At 40.8% G+C, this 19,486-nt stretch overlaps 2 protein-coding genes across 4 annotated transcripts in view; one reads left to right on the forward strand and one right to left on the reverse strand.

The window, feature by feature from the left end:
* LOC308119307 (receptor activity-modifying protein 2) lies at positions 1-6,346 on the forward strand. The gene is made up of 4 exons (XM_080479239.1): positions 1-120; positions 1,016-1,058; positions 2,652-2,805; positions 5,151-6,346. The coding sequence occupies exons 2-4, from the start codon at positions 1,016-1,018 to the stop codon at positions 5,407-5,409; spliced, it is 456 nt and encodes a 151-aa protein (XP_080335365.1). The 5' UTR covers positions 1-120; the 3' UTR covers positions 5,410-6,346.
* An 8,246-nt stretch (positions 6,347-14,592) lies between these two features.
* slc4a3 (solute carrier family 4 member 3) overlaps positions 14,593-19,486 on the reverse strand; it is a gene marked incomplete at its 5' end in the record, with an annotated part of 49,136 nt that continues 44,242 nt past the window's right edge. For all 3 annotated transcript variants that reach the window (XM_080477776.1, XM_080477774.1, XM_080477775.1), the window contains 2 exons: positions 14,593-15,300; positions 18,191-18,364. In XM_080477776.1, the coding sequence (XP_080333902.1) occupies positions 15,223-15,300; positions 18,191-18,364 (252 nt within the window). In that variant the 3' untranslated portion in view covers positions 14,593-15,222. The remainder of the gene's footprint in view (positions 15,301-18,190; positions 18,365-19,486) is intronic.

A 19,486-nucleotide genomic window follows, 5' to 3' on the forward strand; every position in this document is an offset into this window, starting at 1 on the left:
ACACACACGCGCGCACACACACACTGTGTGCGACCAGCTGCAGTTGGTAAACCATCCCGCGGTGTCTTCTGAACATCTTCAACCGACTGGGGATCTACGAGAAGAATAAACCAATCGAAGGTGCGTACAATGAGAATATCTTATCCATATTTATCCATGTGAGTCTTCTAACTTGAATTTAGATTGAAGAACTGAAACATTTCTTGACTTCAAGACCTGGAACTAGTTAGTTTTTTCGGGATTTAAGGTTTGATTTTGTTCCGTTTTCATACCAAATTGAAGTCGTCTGCATTCTAATATAAGCTCAGAAATGGCATGTGTGCATAACAGAAACATGACAAACCAAAGCGAGTGATTCCTCTCCTCCATTCTGTGGGAACATCTGTTTTCAGTGTTTGCCTCCCATGAGATAAATTCATTAGTTTATGGGAATGTCCAGGAAGCAGATGGACAACGTCTGTTTCTTACACATATCACTGTGCTCTTTTTTAATTTTTAATTCTTAATGAACAAAGCTGATTTCGAGTTAAAAACGAATAAAAAAAAAATCAAATCCTTCTGTGGAGGATAAATTCCTGCTTCTCTTTTCGTACCGAGGAATTTGATTTGAGGAGATGAATGTTTGTTGTGAGTTGCATTCATCAAAGCTTAAGTGTGGGGGAGGAGGCCGGGGAAAGTCGATGGATTTTCCAGCTGGACTGAGTGTCAGGTTTGTTAGCCTGGACATGACCGATATCTCAAACTGAGACAACAAACACGATGGAGAATGTGGATGTGTGCGGAGGAAGCAGAGACCTCATCTGGCCGTGACACAGCCACCAGCCCATCAGTGAGAACATGCTGTACAGTATTCATGTAAAAGAGGTCTCGTGTTAATGCGCATTCCTGTCGGAGCAGCTGGTCTGGAATGAACGGGAGAGAAAACATCTGTCCTGTGACAAAGTTGTGATCATTTGTTCTTTTGATTTAACATTATGATTCATTTTTTATTTTTTTTTTCGTTCTTTTCTTTTAGATGTTGACTGCTCACTTGCTGACACTCACATTCATCTGGACAGGTAAGCCAAAATTGAGGTACTAAAACAAAAGCAACAAAAAAAAGGACTGAGAATCAGTGAAATCAGGGCTGGTCATTATCCAACGTGAAATGTTTCGTATTAGGGTAAACTCTCAGTAAACACTGGTATTGTTGATGTTTAAAAAAAAAAAAGACATGTGACAATAAGAGATCTCTTATTAGCCATTGGAGGTGAGGGAGGGTTAATCTGTCTGTTATCAGATTATTTTAACTCTATTCTGACATCGGTTCTGCACAGCAAAGTCATTTGTATACAAATAGATTGCATTTTTGTTATTTTTCCAATGAATGAGGTGGTCCTAAATCCTTCGATCTCAGCCCCCTCCCTCCCATAATCTCTCATTTTGACATGGGTTAGAGTTTGATTAATTAAAGATGGGATGTCCTGAGAAGATGTGGAAGGGTGGGAATATTTTACTATATATTTATAACCAAGCGTTCCTCTATAGTCAAATATAACAATGTAAATCAGGGCTGTCAAGCACATTTTAGTTCAGGGGCCGGACCAGTAAAATAGTGCAATAATAAATAAACTGAACATTAAATATTTTTCTTTGTTGTGGCACTGAGTACAAGTTAAAATGTTTTTGCAAAACTATAGAAAGTGACTACAATCTCAACATAAAGCCAGTTTTAATGACATTTAAATGTGCAAAATACAGTGAAATGTCTCCTATAGACATTTTCATCGCATATACACGAAAAGACAAACTTTAAAGTTTACATTTAAAGGTTATTTTGGCACTATTCTACTGGTCCGGCCCACTCAGGATGAAATAAAGCTGCGTATGGCTTCTGAACTACAATGTGATTAGTATCGATATATACCGAAATAACAACAATCTCAACCTAAAGCCAATTTTAATGAAACATTGTGGTGCAACATACAGGAAAAGCTTCTTTGGCATTTCACTGTAACTGTTGCATTATGGGTATTCTGACCAAAGCACTCCGACGGTAGTGCTTTGAAGCTATTTTGATAGCACCGAGGTAACTAGCTTTGGTTGCAGCATCACTGATATCTCCGCTCTGGTCTCAGTGGTGTGCTGCATTTGCTACTATTAAGAAATTTGCTTTCAAAAAAATCAGAGGTGGAGACTTTCTCCAGAATCAGACACAGAAGTGGAGACTTTCTGCTGTACCGGATGGGGTTAAGGGATAAAAGCACAGTGAAGGAGGGGGCAGCCAGACATACTGCTGGGACGGATTCAAACCATGGGTTGGGTGAGACATGCAAAAAGCAACAGATTGTCATAAAAATGCCTATATTAATCAATAAATGACCATCATTCATTTTCTGAGAACAAAACCAAACGTGGATCACTTGACAGCAAACTAATTTAGCGGTGCAATTATCAACAAAGCCCTGTTTCCCCTGCTGCTGAACTGTTTTTTATTGGTCGTAATAGCATTTAGTGGCCGTATTGGGTGACTTAATATAAATCCTTTTCTCTGACATTCAGTTGATGAAGGGATGTGTGTTGGCGGAAGCCCTGCTATGCTAAGAGGTCTGAATCTTGGAAATAAGTTTGCGTTTACTCGACATGACCTTGTTCTTTCTTGTGCTGTGCAGTGCTCGTTTCTCCAGGATCGGCGGTGAAGTTTGTCGTTCCACAGTGTGACCGGAATATGTTTGACCGCAATGTCGAAAACTGTCTGTCGGACTTCAACAAGAGCATGGAGTCGAGTGGCTATCAGGACCAATGCCCATGGCCTACAGTGAAACGGTAATTTCTCTCTTTCCCCTGAAGTAAAGGACTGTTCTCCTCCGACATTCAGTCACATACGTAGTACACTTGCAAGATCTGTGTGTGAATAATCGAAAATGAACTAATCTATGCGTCTGCTTTAGCGGTTGCTGTTTGCGTCTCAGTATGTATGTGTTGCATGAGCTCAAGCCCAGCGAGTGAAAACACAGGAAGTCTGGATAAAGTGGAACATTACACACATCTTTATTGCCTTTTCAGTAAAGATATATAACCTTCAGTCATGGGAAAGTCAGATACTTTCCTGTCTCCTGGCTACATTGGGTGCTGGTCAGAGTTTCAGCTAATTAGTCACATTTTAATGAAAACTTGCGAGACTGTTGCTTCTGGGCTCATGTTTCCAGACATAAGTTGTTTGTGGAGACTTAGGTTTTCTGCCATGCCACCTACTGCAGAGAGCAGACTTTAATTATAGCTGTAATAATCCATATTTTACTATTAACACGAGTTGAGGCTGAGCTCCTGTAGAGCTGAAACGCCGCGTTAGGGCGGAGCATCAATCATCACCAGGAGCCCGGCCCTGTTGATCAGGCTTCCAGCTGTCGTGCTCAATTGGACTTCGGCGGTTGTTTTCCACTCTAAAGGCTTGTTGTGACAACTGGCTGTGAGATTTATGATATTTTAGCGAGGTGCTGCTGAGTTTTTTATCCTCGGGACATGCAAAGGCATTTTCTAACTGTGAAACATAAGATGCCTAATAAACATCAATGAGTGATTTCTGTTTTTTTATTAAAAAGAGTCACGAAAATGAGATATGTCGTTGAAAATGTAAAGGTTTAGCTTTCATGGATTGTGTTGTGGTTTTGTTTTTAGCTTATAATTGCACAGCACTGGTCAGGCACATCACTCTAGTTAGAATATATTTGGCTGCAGGTTTCCAGTGAGTCATTGAAAATCTTGAAAATTTAGAGAACTGACAAATTCGGCCGAGAACTCAGGTGAAAATATCCTGTTCTAATGTCAGGATGACCTCAGGATGTCACGGCAACTGAAAAAACAGCAATACATTTGGCCTTTTCCTAGTATATAGTGGTTAGTACCAGGAAAAAGTGTACCAAGGGCTAAAAAGAGTCTTGTGAGCTGGGGGTTTTACTGGGCGGTTGTGGCTCAGGAGAGTCTAATCCTGGTCCTGGATGAACCTTGTCCTGCGTGTTTTATGTGTCTCTCGAGAGGCTCCTTCTTGAGCTTTCACAGGAGATTGGTAGTGAGGTGTGTTGAAGCAGGGCAGCATCAGTCCACTCCCAGATGGCCCCACAGTCGCAGCTTTGAAAGAATGTAGATTTGGTCTTAGCATTATTGTAGTTGTCAGTGTGACCAATTTGACAAATTATAAACCAAACACACTTCTGTATCTCAATTATACAGGGTGAAGGCAAAGGAATTCCACCTGTCGCTTTAGTAAACCCAGGCTGACGTGTTTAGTAGGACATGAGAGAAGAATAAGTTGTTGATTTAGTCTCCACATTTACCAGTTCTTACCTTCAAACCTGTGGTATGTGGTGGGAAAAACAAACCAAATGGGCTGGTTTTGTTGACCGTACACTGTTGATAGGTGTATATTTCAGTGTATGTGGTTTCTTTTGTCTCTGTGTTTCCGCGTCTTAATGCACCTGCCATTGGTAATGGGGATCAGCTCCAGCGCTTTTTACTGAATTACACAGTGTTTGAAAATGGATGGATTGGAAGACTTGATGCCATTGAGTCCATGGAATGAGTTTATGTAATAGGATTTATCTAATATTAGGGAGGTGGCCTTAATATTTGGTTGTCATAGACCATGGCCTGGTTTGTACGTCAAACCTTTCAGTGAAAAAGCGTTGGTGGGTTAACCCTTTGACGCCTGTTGTCTCAAATTTGCAACGTACTGCTTGCATTCAAATTGCAGCAGAGATATCGCATGCATCCCCCCCAATGCTGATGTGCGCATGTTCAATACGTACTTAGGAACCTTTTCCAATCACTAGTTTCTCAAAGGACTGGTTGGAATGGGACCTCCATGTGATTTATGGATTCTAACTTCTAACCCTAACTCTTAATGCTAAAATCACTGTGCCTTAGCTCAGGTTAGTTGCATTAACAACAAGGGGTTCTAAATCGAATTTAGGCACCTCACTGTCCCCCTAGCTCCGAATTCCTATGAAGTCATAAAAATGTTGATGGCCATCAATTGTTACCATTAGAACATTATCAAAAACCCTCACTAAGGTTTTACCAAGATGAAAACCCACTCACAGAATTGATGAAATCCTTGTGAGTTCTGGGATCATTTCAAGCCATCTCACGTCCTCTCCTCGCTTTCTCTGCAGGCCCTACAACAAACTCAAATACTGCGTGGACAACTGGGCGACTACGTCATGGTGTAAGGGGCGTGGCTTTCTGGCAGATGACATCTTCCTGGAGGTCCACCAGATGTACTTCACTCTGTGCGGACAAGTCCACGACCCCCCGCTCTTCACGCTCATCATGTTGATTGCTCCAGTCATCATAGTCACATTCTTTCTGCCCCTTCTCTGTGTGCATCTCACCACCTGGAAGACGGAGATGCCCGGCACTTTGGGTCTCTGACTTGGTGAACCGATGAACAAAAAACCACAGACATTTTTACGCAGTGTTCTCCTAATGGTGGTCGCCATTCTGAAAGTGGGCCAGGAAAACAAAGCTGGGGTATTGGGCCAGATGAAGGTAATCAGAATATGATTCCACTGTGACCACGTTACTGGAGTGTTTGGCGGACTGTTCTAGCACGAAAAACTGTACACCTCTGGCTCATCACAAATATTCAGATCAACATGGTCTAATCCACTGTTGCATATTATGTACATGTTGTGTTACCACTGACACAATCACAACATGTGGTAACCTTCAAAGCAATGGACCATTGAGAGCATCAATTCAGTGTGTTTCTCTTGTCACAGAGCTGTGATCAGTTCTCTGAAAACATTCTTTTAAATGTAAAATTCTCCAACCTTGTGTCTGAATACATGAATGAATGATCCTTTATTCATCTCGCAAACAGAGAAATTGTTATTCAGTACCAGGATTTCAGATTTCATCCGATCTGTGCTGGGATGAACAACGCAGCTGATATACACTTACAAAGGAATGTCCCATGATTGATTACCGGTGTTGCTAAAAATGCTCATCTCTCCCGGGATGTTTGAAAGCAAATATTTCAAAGTTTTGTTTGTCAAGTCCTTGAATATGACGGATGGATTTTGAATGTCTTTAACCCCCCCCCCCCAACACATTCAAAGAGAGTTCATCCACTACACATGATTTACTAAACACAAGAATGACCAAAGTGTTTATTTCTCACCTTTTTATTACCGGCTTACCTTACTGTCCTTTCTCCAGGTGTCATGTATGAGTTGTGTGTTATTCAGAAAGCTTTATTTATTTTTGGTTGTGTGCAAATATTTGACATTCTTTCGAATGGTACGTCTTTCATGATTGATGCTGTATTCTGCTTTGAAATTAACAATAAAACCTTGAAAGGGAACCTAAAAGAAATGAGTTGCAGTTTTCATTTGATGTCGGTGTAACTGGAAAACTTTTGATGGATTGCCTCGAGAGCAATAACGTCAAACATATGGCCAGTGGGCTTGAAACAGGCCACAACAGGGTTAAAGCTGGCCCGTGGGATGATCGTTGCAAAGTACAAGAACACCAAAGGAGACATTAACTCAATTTCTTAATATCTGCTGTTTCCTATTTGTGGACAGGAGTCGCACTGACTCATTAGGAATAGAGAAGGTAACATAACACTGACACCTAGAATGGAACAGCAGATGGGAGCAAATGCCTGAGAGATCCACAATACCTCACTAGATACCTCATTGCCAGCTAATAACATCGACGCCATGCCAAATGGGCTGCAGAAATCCCGTGTTTCGAGAAGCAGCATCATTTAGCTGAATCCCTATACTTACTGAATCTACACACAGTCATTTTCAAGTAAGGCAAAAAAAAAGGGGGCTTTCAAAGAGAAAAATAAAATAGCTAAAAAAAACACCCCCAAAACACCTAAAAGGACTAGGATTTTTAAAAGAAAAAAAGCTATAAAAAAAAAAAAAAACAAGGCAAAAAACCACAAAACTGTTTAAAAACACACAAAAAAAAGAAGAAATAATGGTAAAAACAGCTAATATGTCTAGAATGTCAACATTGTATAATAAAAAAATGCTTGGAAAAAGAAAAGGGTGCAAACCTCTACAATCAGTTACACAAATGGCTGGAAATGTAATGAAATGTAACATAGCAGTTTAGAATTATATATCCAAACGATATAGGAAGCATTAAGAGCTGCGTTAGCCTCATGCTTTGAGGCTCCAGTTAAATTTGATTCGGTGGAAAGTGAGAAAAATGGCTCTTTTTGTTGCAGACCCCTGTACTAGTTCGATTAAATTCAAAGCGCCAAATACAAAACGGTCATTTCAAGATGCAGACAACAACCCAACAATTTCACTTGAGTATAGGCATAGAGGTGGAAAGGAAAAAAATCCCCTTCAACAGGAAGAAACCTGCAGAATCAGACTCCGAGGTAGCGACGTTCTGCTGTTGTGGTCAGTAGATAGAAGGAGAGAACACGACAAAGAGAGAGATTGTGGGAAAATTGTGGGGAATTGTGAAACCCTGGTGACAGTGACGGTGTCAGGATTGTGGTGAATGAGTCAGATTCTGGTTTATAGAGTTGACCCACTGATTCCCATCAGTGATGATCCTTTACATGAAGGCTGGGACTGTTTGGGCCCAGATGCTCTCAAAGAGTGGGAGCAATGCTAATTAAACCTGTTTAAAATATCACTTGTGTGGATTTATGGGGTCACGGGAAGTCATGAAACAACCACCCCAGTGTGAAACGCTTATCAGTCACCTCAACCACTCCTGCTGGACGTTGTCGCCATGTAATGCTTCACCCAACCCCAATGGGAATTGGTTATGTGTGATAATGCTGACAACACAAAGAAAAAAAAAAATCGACTCCATTTTTATTTGAAACACATAATAAATATTTATTTCAGACAAAAAAATAATGTTTTACAGTCATTTGAAAACCTCTTTACAGCCATAGCAAGACATACCTGCTATTCAAGTATTTGAACGGCCTAAGTGTGAGTCTGCGTCCCCAATGCAGACGCGCTGCATCTCAACGTTTATAATGCGATCGCTGTACAGAGAACGATTATTTGTGCAGACCTCAAGAAGAAAACAACAAAACAACGTAAAGCTCCATTAGGCAGTGGATTGAATTTCAACACTGAATCAATGAACGTAAAACAATCGTGTTACCAATTCATTGTTAACCTGTGCTCAGGTTATCTTTCTGTGGTTCAGTGGTGTTAAGAAAAAAATAAATAAGAAGATGCTCAATGTAGCTTTAACAGTGAGGAAAACACTGAAATTCTAGTTAAAGATGGCTTTATGTTCATAGCTGAACTTATTTGTCTCAATACAGAATTTAACATTAATGTGTTAAATACAGCATTTCATTGAATAGAAAATAAATATGCACAGAAACGAGGTAAATTCAAAGGGAAAGGAATCAATGTACAACACAGATCAGTATGCAACACCGATGACCAAAATTAGGAATCCGATCCTTTGGTATGTGGAGCAATTAAAGAAAAATGAATGGCATTCTGTGCGAGCCAAAAGATTCCATGCACTATAATTCTGCTGCTGTTAAGAAAACAGCAGGCTGACCTTCCCCTCCCCTGTTGTCGTTGATCTTGTTTCATACGTCTGATTTACAGTTATATAATGGCCGAACCCAACACGCTATCCCATATGCTAACACTCCGGGACGTCCAGACTTCTTGACTCAAAGCAACGATGTTGAATTAGACTGGGTTCAAAAACAACAGAGCCGACGTCTTGGACTTGGGTGGGTGGTCTGCACGGCTACCACGGAGGTACAGGGCGACAGAACGCTGGGAACTCCGTACATTGACAGTGCAGAGCGTTTCTATGGTCAAACTGACTATTTTTCTTTTCATCTCGCGCGGCTTTAACTATTAACGCCCAGACAGCAGCTAGTGGCAACGACACACCTTTTATTATCTCAAATAATAGCCGCAATTCCACATTTACTCTTGAGTAAATGCCGAGAGGATGTTTTGCTAAGGGTACGTTGGCCGGCACGGTCTTGGCTCCGGCCCGTTCAGACACACCAGCCCTTATCAAAACACCAGCGCGTGGATGTGTGGGGCGCGCTATCAGACTAAAAGGCTAAACCTCGGTGGATATTTTACCCCTTGTGGCTCATCTAGCGGGGCAAGTACAAGACTATACTGAATTGAGGTGGCAAATGCCCATCGATGACTCCGTTCAGCTTGGGACAATCTATTAGTGTGTCTTTGTTATGCATGGAAGTTCAATTACAACTGAATTGCTGATCAAAACCAAATTATTTGAAGCTTCAAGGTACAATATGTCAATTTTGCCACTTTTATGGTGACTCTGATTAGTGTAGAAATTTGTTCCCAGACCGACTATGAAGAGTTTTTTTTTTACCTTCGCCAATAAAAGTGGGCGACCAAAGAAGTTGGCTGAGAAGGTTATGTGTTTGTCTGCATGTATTTATTTACTTATATATATATATATATATATATATATATATATACTGTATATATATATATATGTTTGTATGTATTTGACTACTTTTTCACAAAAACTCCTCACCGGAATTGCATGAAATTTTCAGGGATGATTTGTCGTCATCCAAGGACTAAATAATTAGATTTTTGTGACGTTACCGGCTAACCGTTTCTGAATAAATCCTCAAAAAAGGGCAAGAAATGTCCCATTTATCTCCTTTCATCTCAGCAGACTAAATTTCCTTTTAATGTTTTTAGTATTAATAGCACTAATACATCTCCCAGAAAGCCTTGCAGCCGCTCCGCAACTTGGTAACTTTCCATTGAGATGAGTCACGGCTATCATGCTAGTGTTGCTAACTTGGGTCCGCAAACAAATGTGGCGTCGGCGAAGGGGTGCGCTCTACCGAGTATAGTTCTAGATTAACTTGTAGCTGACAAGAGCCACTGCCAGAGTTGACAGTTACATCAGTTTCGCAGCTCACTGGAATGTTAAAGCGCTGCCTGCTTTGTAATGTGTAACTTTATAAGTATTTGTGCGTGTAGTCGACTTGTCATGACTTTATTTCTCAGAGGCACCAAAGAGGTAAGACAATGTTTAATCTAGAATGTCTTTTCTGCTCCATCCAAGCAAAACGTGGACAGAAAAATATAACATACATGTGACACTTAACGACTGGCACTCAATGCACCATCTTGTGGCACAAAATGGAATTACGGGGCAGAACTGTTTGAAACTGGTTACATAGGTGGCAATTTCAATACGTCGTTTCTGCAATTGTCTTGGTGAAATGAAAATGGAACACTTTAGTTGCATATTTCAGACGACAGTTCTTAAAAAAAGAAAAATTTCATTTTCTTTAAACATTGTCGTATAAATTGGGCCTCTATTATGGTTTCCTCACATCATCCTCAATACTTCAGTTTATTTTTGAATATTTCATATTGCACCTTCAAACCAAGCTAATAGGTTGTAAGCATAAATGGGCAAATCCAGCAAATAATAAAATTTGAATAATTTAGCATAATTTAGGTGAATTTAATATGGTGATGATGCATGCTTTTTTTCCTTCTCTTGCTTTCAACAGTGCTTAATCAAACAAAGGGTGACTTTTTTCATGCTTGATATAACATGAAGGTGCTAAATTAATAAGTTAGTTACCAATATATATTATTAGTTTTAAAGATTTATGGTTCTTGGAAAGTATCAGGGCAACCATAAAACTATTGAAAATGACCCCAAAAAATAATTTAATATTAATGTTTTCCTATATAAACCTCATTACTGCCATTACTGAACTCTAAATTATGGCCCTTTAATCACAATCAGTGAAAATATAGTTATGTTGATGCATTACAGAGACACCAAATCTAAAAATTACTTTAGGTTTTTCCTTCTCTCGTTCTTCCTCCACACTTCAATTGTATCTTAATATAAACACGACTTTTTAAAGTGTAAAATAGAGGTTAAATGATAAATAAATGTCTAATCTCTCTCTTGATACACAAACACGTGGTTGAAAAGGTCCATTGATAAAGGCATTTCAAATGAAACTGCTACGAAGGGGCTGATGTGAAGCCCAATGTGTCACTCATTAACTCTGGCAGAATTAAATCCAGACTCCAGCAGGTGTACGCCTCACATCAAAGTGCGGCCCGCGCGGAACGATCAGCGGGCTTTAAACGGATTAAAGTGAAACTTCCACGACACTTCAGCGCTCCTCTTTTCTCCCCGTGACCTCGGCCTCTCCTTTTGTGAGACATTGAAAGCTCAAAGTGAGCGCGAGTGCTGGATTGCCCGGACCGCTTTATGTACACACTGCAGAGGTAACAAACTCAGAGCAATATTTACAGATCGAAGGTCGGGGTTTTTTTTTTCTTTTTTTTTCCCCCTCCTGAGACAGAATCTTTGCATGGCTCATAATGTAGGACACGGTTAAAAGACATGAACTACTTTCTTAGCTCACGATCAACACGGTGCACCTGACCGTCATCGTTTTAGTAGATTTCCCTTCTTTTAATTTGTCACACTAACGTTAACGGGATCATTTCTCATGTTTGCTGCCTAGTTGATCTTGTATTATTCCGTTACGTTGGAGTATATTTTGGCTTACTTTGCACAAACTCTGCGCTTCTTGGCAATACGTCTGTTGTTAGCACATAATACGATTCAGATGCTATTTATTCCTCATACCTTCCTTAATAATTATAGGAAACTGTTGTATCTCCAGAAATATTATTTTTATTTGCAATATTGCTCACTTTTTTATGTGTTACTTCGATTTGGTTCATCTGGCAATGTTAATGTATTAAATTCTGATTCATTTGGCAAAATTGTATCAAACAGTAACTTTGATTGTGGTTACTTTCTGGTTATTTTGTGTTTCATTGCTGAACCGTCTTACGTAATGATACTTCAATGTGTAATACATCTTCATATGTAATTTAGATGTAATAAATATGTTCAGAATCTCATGTTTTGTCATTTCTAGCTCAAAAAGTGTCCAAATCAAATAAAAATCAAACTGTTTTTCCATGAAATGTCGGCTACATGTTGTTAGATACGACTGTCTTGTTGTGTATTATTTGGACAAAAGTGTCCTAAATAGGACTTATTGAAGTTTTGCAATAGTTTCATGTGTCCAAGGCTATGCACTGGCACGATTTCTCTCAGTTTAGTTGATGTTTCCTCAATGCTTTCATCAGTTGAAGGAACGAGAAAAGAAAAGCAGTCGCTCGTCTTGCAAAACAGACTCAAACTGTGTCAAACATCCACCATCGGCAAGCCAAACCACCATGGAAAGTGTGAAAATCGGTTAGAAAAGATTCAATTTTTAACAAATATCTTCACAGTGATGGACACGACACAACACTGAGACCCAAGCTGAGATATCGGCATGAAAGATTAAAAAACTAGCATGAGCCTCGAAGTCAGGGTGAGTTTGTAAAAACATCCATAGTGCATAATTCACTGTATTTTGTCTTATTGATATTGGCTTTACGTTACACTTTGTTTTGTTTGGTAGTAATCGTTTGGTGTTTTCCTCACGTATACTCTGCGCCACAGCAAAGAATAACTTTCAAATTTAAATTCGGAGGTTATTACAGCACTATTTCGCTGGTCTGGCCCACTCGAGATGGAATTGGACTGCATGTCGCCCCTGAAATGTGTTTGACACCCTTGGTTTAGAAAAAAAAGAAAATGGAAGAAACGCAAAGATTAGCAAGTGTGGTCGTCACTTAACCCTTTGCTTTATCTCATAATAAGTGCTCAATATCAATCAGTTCTGTATTACCTTGAAATAAGTTACCACAATTTCGTATTGCCTCAGTGTTGTAATTCTTGATAAACTTTTGGAAAACATGTAACTGGTTTTAATCCACAGTACATGTTCAGGGTTAGTATGTGTTATCCAACAAAAGTCAAGCTTTGGTTACGTTACACTCGATTATGTTACTTCAGCGCATGGCAATTTTAAGAAACCTCGCAGTAAATTCTGTCCAGGATACCATGTGGGGGTGTTTCTGTAACCCATCAGCAGAGTTGAGTCGTTTATAATCCACCTTCCATCACACTGGTCCTGGAGAAGCATTACTGCACACACGGCCTCTGCATATAATCGGTATTACAAAAGTAGGACTCAAACCCACAGAGACGACAGGAGCCGGTGAAGCAGCTGTGCAGTGAATGCTCAGTGAATGCTCAGTGAATGCTCAGTGAATGCTCACTGGCCTGCTGCAGTGACGCCTGGATCAGACCACAGCCTCCAGTTATGGGCAATGCAAATCGTTGCTGCACAAGCTGCCCTTCAAACAATCGCACTGTGACCTTTCAGGGGGCTTCCTGGTGTTGGACGAACCTCCACAGCCTCGTTACAGCGTCTCTTCTTTGAACGCTGAACTCAAGAGTTATTTGGGAACAGCGTGGGCTCCTTCTGTTTGACATCTCCGAAGAGGAAAGTAATAACAAACGAGGACGAGCGTCATCTCAGCTGACCTGGATTCTGATCGCTGATCAAAGAGCGTGGACGTGTGTGTGTGTGTGTGTGTGTGTGTGTGTGTGTGTGTGTGTGTGTGTGTGTGTGTGTGTGTGTGTGTGTGTGTGTGTGTGTGTGTGTGTGTGTGTGTGTGTGTGTGTGTGAGAGCTCTGACCTTTGCCACCAGGTGTAAAAACCCACAAGTGAGATTTGTTTTCGTAATTAAAAAAGCATCCGCTCGCTTGTTTTTGCAAACACAAAATACTCCTCCTCATTCTAATCCTCGCGTTACGGAGAGCAGACATGACATCAAAGAAACATCCAAATGTTTAATTTAAGGCTTTTTTTTCTGCTTCGCCTCAGGCTTGAAAGGGTCAATATTCGCGGAGCGACCTTCCAAGTTTCTGGGTGTTGGAGCTGCTTGAACGCAGTCCAACACAGAGACCTCAGAGAAATCACATTATTTCCTCGCCCTTGTTACTAAATAAATAAACTCAGCGGTGAAGTCACTCCTGACACCTCGGCGTACAGGAGGTCTTACGAGACGCGTTCCAGTGTGGCAGCGGCGAGAGGCTTTCCGAGAGGCGTCGCGATTAAAACTGCATTATGGGAGGGAGGTGAAAACTAATGCTCTCCGTATTCCCAAACAACTCCGCACACAGATGGTACATTATAATTCACAGTCTTTTCTGTACAATGCATCATTCATGCCTCCCTGCTGACGCTCGGCCGGTGCGTTTCTCGCCGCTTGTGTGTGTGTGTGCGCTTTGCATCTACGCTTTCGCCCAGTCTAGTGTGTAATTATGTTATTCACGACACGCGTGAGAAAAAAAAATAAATAAAAAATAAATGCAACAGTGCCGTGGAAATCCTGCACATGAAAAGACGGGTGAATGATGAACCTACACGACAGTCTTTTCATTGAACGCTCTTATTGGAGTCGAAGCTCGGCGTGAATCTGGCGCAGAGTCCAAAAGCTCACAAAACTAATAAATACCATAATTTCCGGACTATAAGCCACTTCTTGTTTCACACACTTTGAACTCTGCAGCTTCATTAAACAATGATGCAGCTAATTTTATGGATTTTTACGGGTCAACGAGGCTAATGCTGCCAAAACATGGGTGATGCGTTCAGGCGCATCACGTAACTCCGGGCTTTCTTTCTTTCTTTTTAAATTTGGTGGGTGGTACGGCTTATATTCAGGTGCACTCGTCCGGAAAGTACAGTACAACTCAAGTATAAAAATAGGGAGCGTGTGAGCTATTTACTGGTAATAATGGAGTCAGTGGACACCGACACACCCGGAGAGGACAAATCTTAATGGTGAACTACCGCGGCTGTGGAGTTCCTCCAGTGCTTACACGTTCAGGGATTTGAATTGTCGCCTTCCAAGGAAAAAAAATAAGAGTTTTCTTGTGGTTAAGCACCAACGCCGGCTGTGGCTCCCGGAGGTCACCGTCATCATTGCACTTAAACCCAGAACCTGCAGGGTAATTAAAGGGACGCACGGGGTTAAAAAAAAGTCTCTATCTGTCCACTTCAGTTTGGCCTCACACTATCAGGGAGGTTAAACACAACACCAAAAAGATATACCATGAGGTGTGCTGTGTTTTTTTTTTTTTCCTTTTTCTTTGGGAATAAATAAAAGGTATATATGCTTCTATGCTTTTGTTCAATATACAAACACTTTCAAAGTAGCTCCTGTCAAATTTTGTCCCCGTTACCCGCAGACACAAAGCTTTCGCCCGCTCCGATTCCAATCGCAGCTCGAGGAGGATGTCGGCGATCCGATCGCGTCAGAGTTACACTAGCATGTGGATCTCGTTGTACTCGTCTCGCCCGTCTTCGTCGAAGTTCGGCGAATCCTCGTCGCAATCCAGCTGCAAAGAGACAGATTTCCCTCGGTTATTTAGGCCCCGTTCACACAGTAAAGATTCACCTCACATTATCCCGAGAATACAACTGGACACTTTAAAAAATACTAGTTATCGATCAGATTCCTCCCATTACGGTAGCCACAAATCATGATGCTCCCTCCACCATGCTTAACCCTTTGAGAAACGTTTTGCATGCGGTACTTTTAGTCCCCACTAGGTGGAGTGCTACTAATGTTTCCATTATTGAAGTGGACTTTGCATACACCCCAACACCGACTGCTACCATGTAAGCTGCTTGCACACAACTGGGAGCAATTCAGGACCCGTTAAAATGAATTGTTTTAGTGTTTTAGTTTCGGGAAAACTTTCACATTCACATGGCAACATTTTGAAAACGGTGAGGTCCATTCGTATGGACACTCTTTACTATAGTAGTTGTGCGCATGTGCAGTAGCAGCGTTTTAAAAAGTAGCATTTTTCTCGTTTCCATGGAGATGGATTCGGAGCATTTTTAAAAAAAGTTTTGTTTCTCCCATTTCCGTTGAGACAGAGCCCGGAGTGTTTTCCAAAATGCAGCAAAGATTTTTTTTTTCTTTCTGTTTTTACTTGAACTGAGCGAGCAGTTAAGTTTGTGAAGCATGTTAAAATGCGCACACGAAGAATAATCTATGTGTTATATATATAAAAAGAAATAGAACAACATTAGACTCTTCTTCTTTTTTGCTGCTTCTGATGTATTTGGGTGTGTCTCTTTTGTTATTTTAACTGCAGATAATCTGCATGCAAAAACAGGCACACGGTTCAAAGGCGTGCGCCCTAATCTCTTAATGAAACTTAATAGTGTTTTGGGAGTAACATCAAATAAACCAATTAGCTCGGTATCTTACATTCCCTTTACAAAGCAGGTGTCCTCACTCTTTGGCACGTTTGCTGTCGTTTGGCGGATTAAAATACAACAAAAGAAAGCCAGACTTCATTCAAAACAGATTTTAGACCCTTTATAATGTGTAATCATCCATGATACACTTGGTTATGTCAATTTAATGTTGGTTGATTGTTCTAATAGTTTCAAATCTAAAAAATCTAAAACAAATATGGTGCCAGCTCTGTGTGCGACAACTGTGAGGATATTTAGTACAGATATAATGGCCACTGTCTGTGTATGTGACCGCTCATTAGTTTGAAATGAAGAAAGATATCTCTTTCTGTCAGATCCTGACATCACAGCCTTGTGATGGACAAGTGAAGAATAAAAACACATGCGAATGTGCTTGGATTAAGAGTGGGTAGCAGCTCGTGACACTGTTACGCAAACATCAGAGTGATGAAATATATGTTTTTGGACCTCAAACCTGAAAGCAAACTGAGGTCTTCTCACAGTGAAAGCGCTAACCTCTACAGCAGGGCTGTCAGACATTCCGTCTGTCCGACCAGACCACTCAGCAGAGAAAAAACAAAGACCTGAGATTTTGGGGGATGCTGCCATAAAAGATAGCAAACTCACGTTAGCCTCAAAGCAATGTTGTCAGCGTGAGTTTGTAAAAACACCCATAATGCAACAGCTATAGGAAACGTAGGTTTCATTAAAATTGGCTTCATGCCGAGATTTTACTCACTTTTACTAGTAATTGCTCGGGTTTTCACCAAAATATAGACATTTTCATCACGGAGTCTCTGCACCACAACAAAGAAAAACTAAAAACTTGAAATTCAAAGGCTATTACGGCGCTGGGTTACCGGGCTGGCCCACTCGAGATGAAATTGGGCCGAACCAAAAAATGTGCTGGACGCCCCTGATCCTCAGAGAGACTGTTTCTGTAAAACCTAACTGCATAATATGTACCACTCCAGTCGAGATCCACAATCGTCTAAAACCTTAACATGACAAGAAAAAAAAACCTCCACATTTCACAAACGTTCCGTCCCGGAGCCCCTTTTAGGAAGCATTTCTTTTGACACTAATGACGAAACTGAGTCGCTTAGTGTTTCTATACTGTGCCGTCGAAAAACACACCATGTTTTCTTCTCCGACCCAATTATGGTCTGACTCTTCCCCGTTCAGGTTATTTTTAGGACAAAGTCAGAAGCAAAAGATGAACTCCCGCTGTAGAGAAGCGATGCGTGATTTGCAGTAATTCATCAGTCTGCTTCTCCCATGTGAACTTGAACGCAGATTATTATCGAAAAAGAAGAAAATGCTGAATAATTGAGTTTCCTGTTCAATGGTATTACTTCATGGCCGGGTGGACTTGAGACAAACCAGAACCAGAACGGTCGTTTACGATGATGAATGTTAATTTTGGGTCAGAAAGTGACGGCTTGAAGAACGTCAACGGACAGATTTATCACACAGTTCATATAAGGGCAGGCCAGGAGGGGTGAGGAGGCTAACCCCACGAGCGTCGTGTGGTAATTTTCAATATTGACCTCATTTTAAGGTTGTTTGAGGTAATTCTGCAGGGCTGTGGGTTTTTTTGGAGACCTTTGGATGAACACAGTGCGTATAGTGGTTAGGTTGTTTTTTCTCCTAACTAACGGCGATGACATGTAAGGTTTTCAGAGGATCTTAAAAAGGAAAACATGAAACCAAAGAGCAGGACAACGTGAGGACGTTTATCTGGTCAGAATGGAGGGAAGAGAGAGAGAGAGAAAGAAAAAAGACGCTATTTGAGAAAGATTTGTCTGGGAAAGAGGAGAAGCTCGTTGGCGATTGGGGTTGATTTTACGACCTGCTTTGAGACGTGTTGGCAGTAGACAGATATAAAACCAAAACCTACACCTATCTGACGTTAAGTTTTGCCGTGAAATAAGCGTCCCCGGGGCGACGCGGGCACCAGACGACGGTGGCAAAGTTTCAAACATTCCCGGGACGCCCCGGGCCTCTTACACCTACCGCTTGCAGCTCGCGGTCGGTGAACATCCGGGAGAGGATGACGCGGCGCAGCGGCACCGTCATGATGAGGACGAAGGGGAACGCCAGCGAGGCCACGGTGGACTTCACCACCCACAGCGCCACGATGCACAGCAGCTGGATGATGGTGAACATGTTCATGCGCCATGTCTTCACCTGTCGGACCCACAGCAGAGAGACAATCAGCAACAGGCAGAGGACCTTCAACTCACAGTGAGGACGGCGTGCAGCAAAATAACACGTTTCTGGCTCCATCTAGTGGAAACTCCCACATCTGATCATTAGTGGGGAACTTAAGAGAAAGACAATGTTTTCAGGTGTACACTATCTAAACAAACTGATTAGATTAGATCTGCAACCTTTTTCGCCAAAAGAGCCGTTTTCGTGATTTTCCACCAAATGAACTTTCTAAAGTAAACATCTAAAAAGTGTCTTTTCATACTAAAAACTGACGTTTCATTCATGATAGTTACAATATTGATATATTTTAGAGCAGTCAAATTGATAATTCAGATTAATCACAGGGTTGCTGTGGATTAATTTGGATTAATCACGATTAAATATTAATTTTTAATCATTATTAATCATGTTTAATTTTGCACAAGACTAAAGAAAAAAGTGAATACATATGCACTTAACGCGTTTAACAAACACCTTTAACAAAAAAAGTTATTCTTTTTCAAAACAAACATGGAGCTACTAAAATTAATATTAATTGTTGACATTGCCCGAGAGGAGAGCTGACCGCTTCGTATTTACAATAAGTTGCCTGCAACTGAGAACAGTCTCTCACATGGAACGATGGTTGCTGGAGTGGCGAGATATTTTCAAACCAGCAGCGCAGTTTGTCATGAGCTTGTGAATGAGCTGACCACCACTCCAAGCGATTGGTGTATTTGGATTTTGAGTAATTTTGCGCAGCAGATTATTTACATTTTTAAATGAAATTGATTATAATTATGGATTAATCTGCGTGAACGCATACATTGTCAAAACAGCCTCAACCTTTTTTGAAGCCCATATTGGCAATTTTTCCCTCTCTTTTTCATGTATTTTTCCCACTTTAGCCATTTTAATTATCCGAGTCATTTTATGCATCTTGGCTATTTTAACCAGTTTAGCTTTACTGTATAGCCACAATGCATTTTATGGTAGTTAGAATAGTTTGAGCATATTTAACCTTTTATTTGACCGTTTTTTATTGATTTGGGCAATTTTATCTGTTTTTAACCAGGAGATTAGAACATTTCTGCAAACAAATTATGTCGTCAGAATGTT

The sequence above is a fragment of the Lipophrys pholis genome, assembly GCF_963383615.2.
Source record: "Lipophrys pholis genome assembly, chromosome: 13".
Taxonomy (NCBI): Eukaryota; Metazoa; Chordata; class Actinopteri; order Blenniiformes; family Blenniidae; genus Lipophrys; species Lipophrys pholis.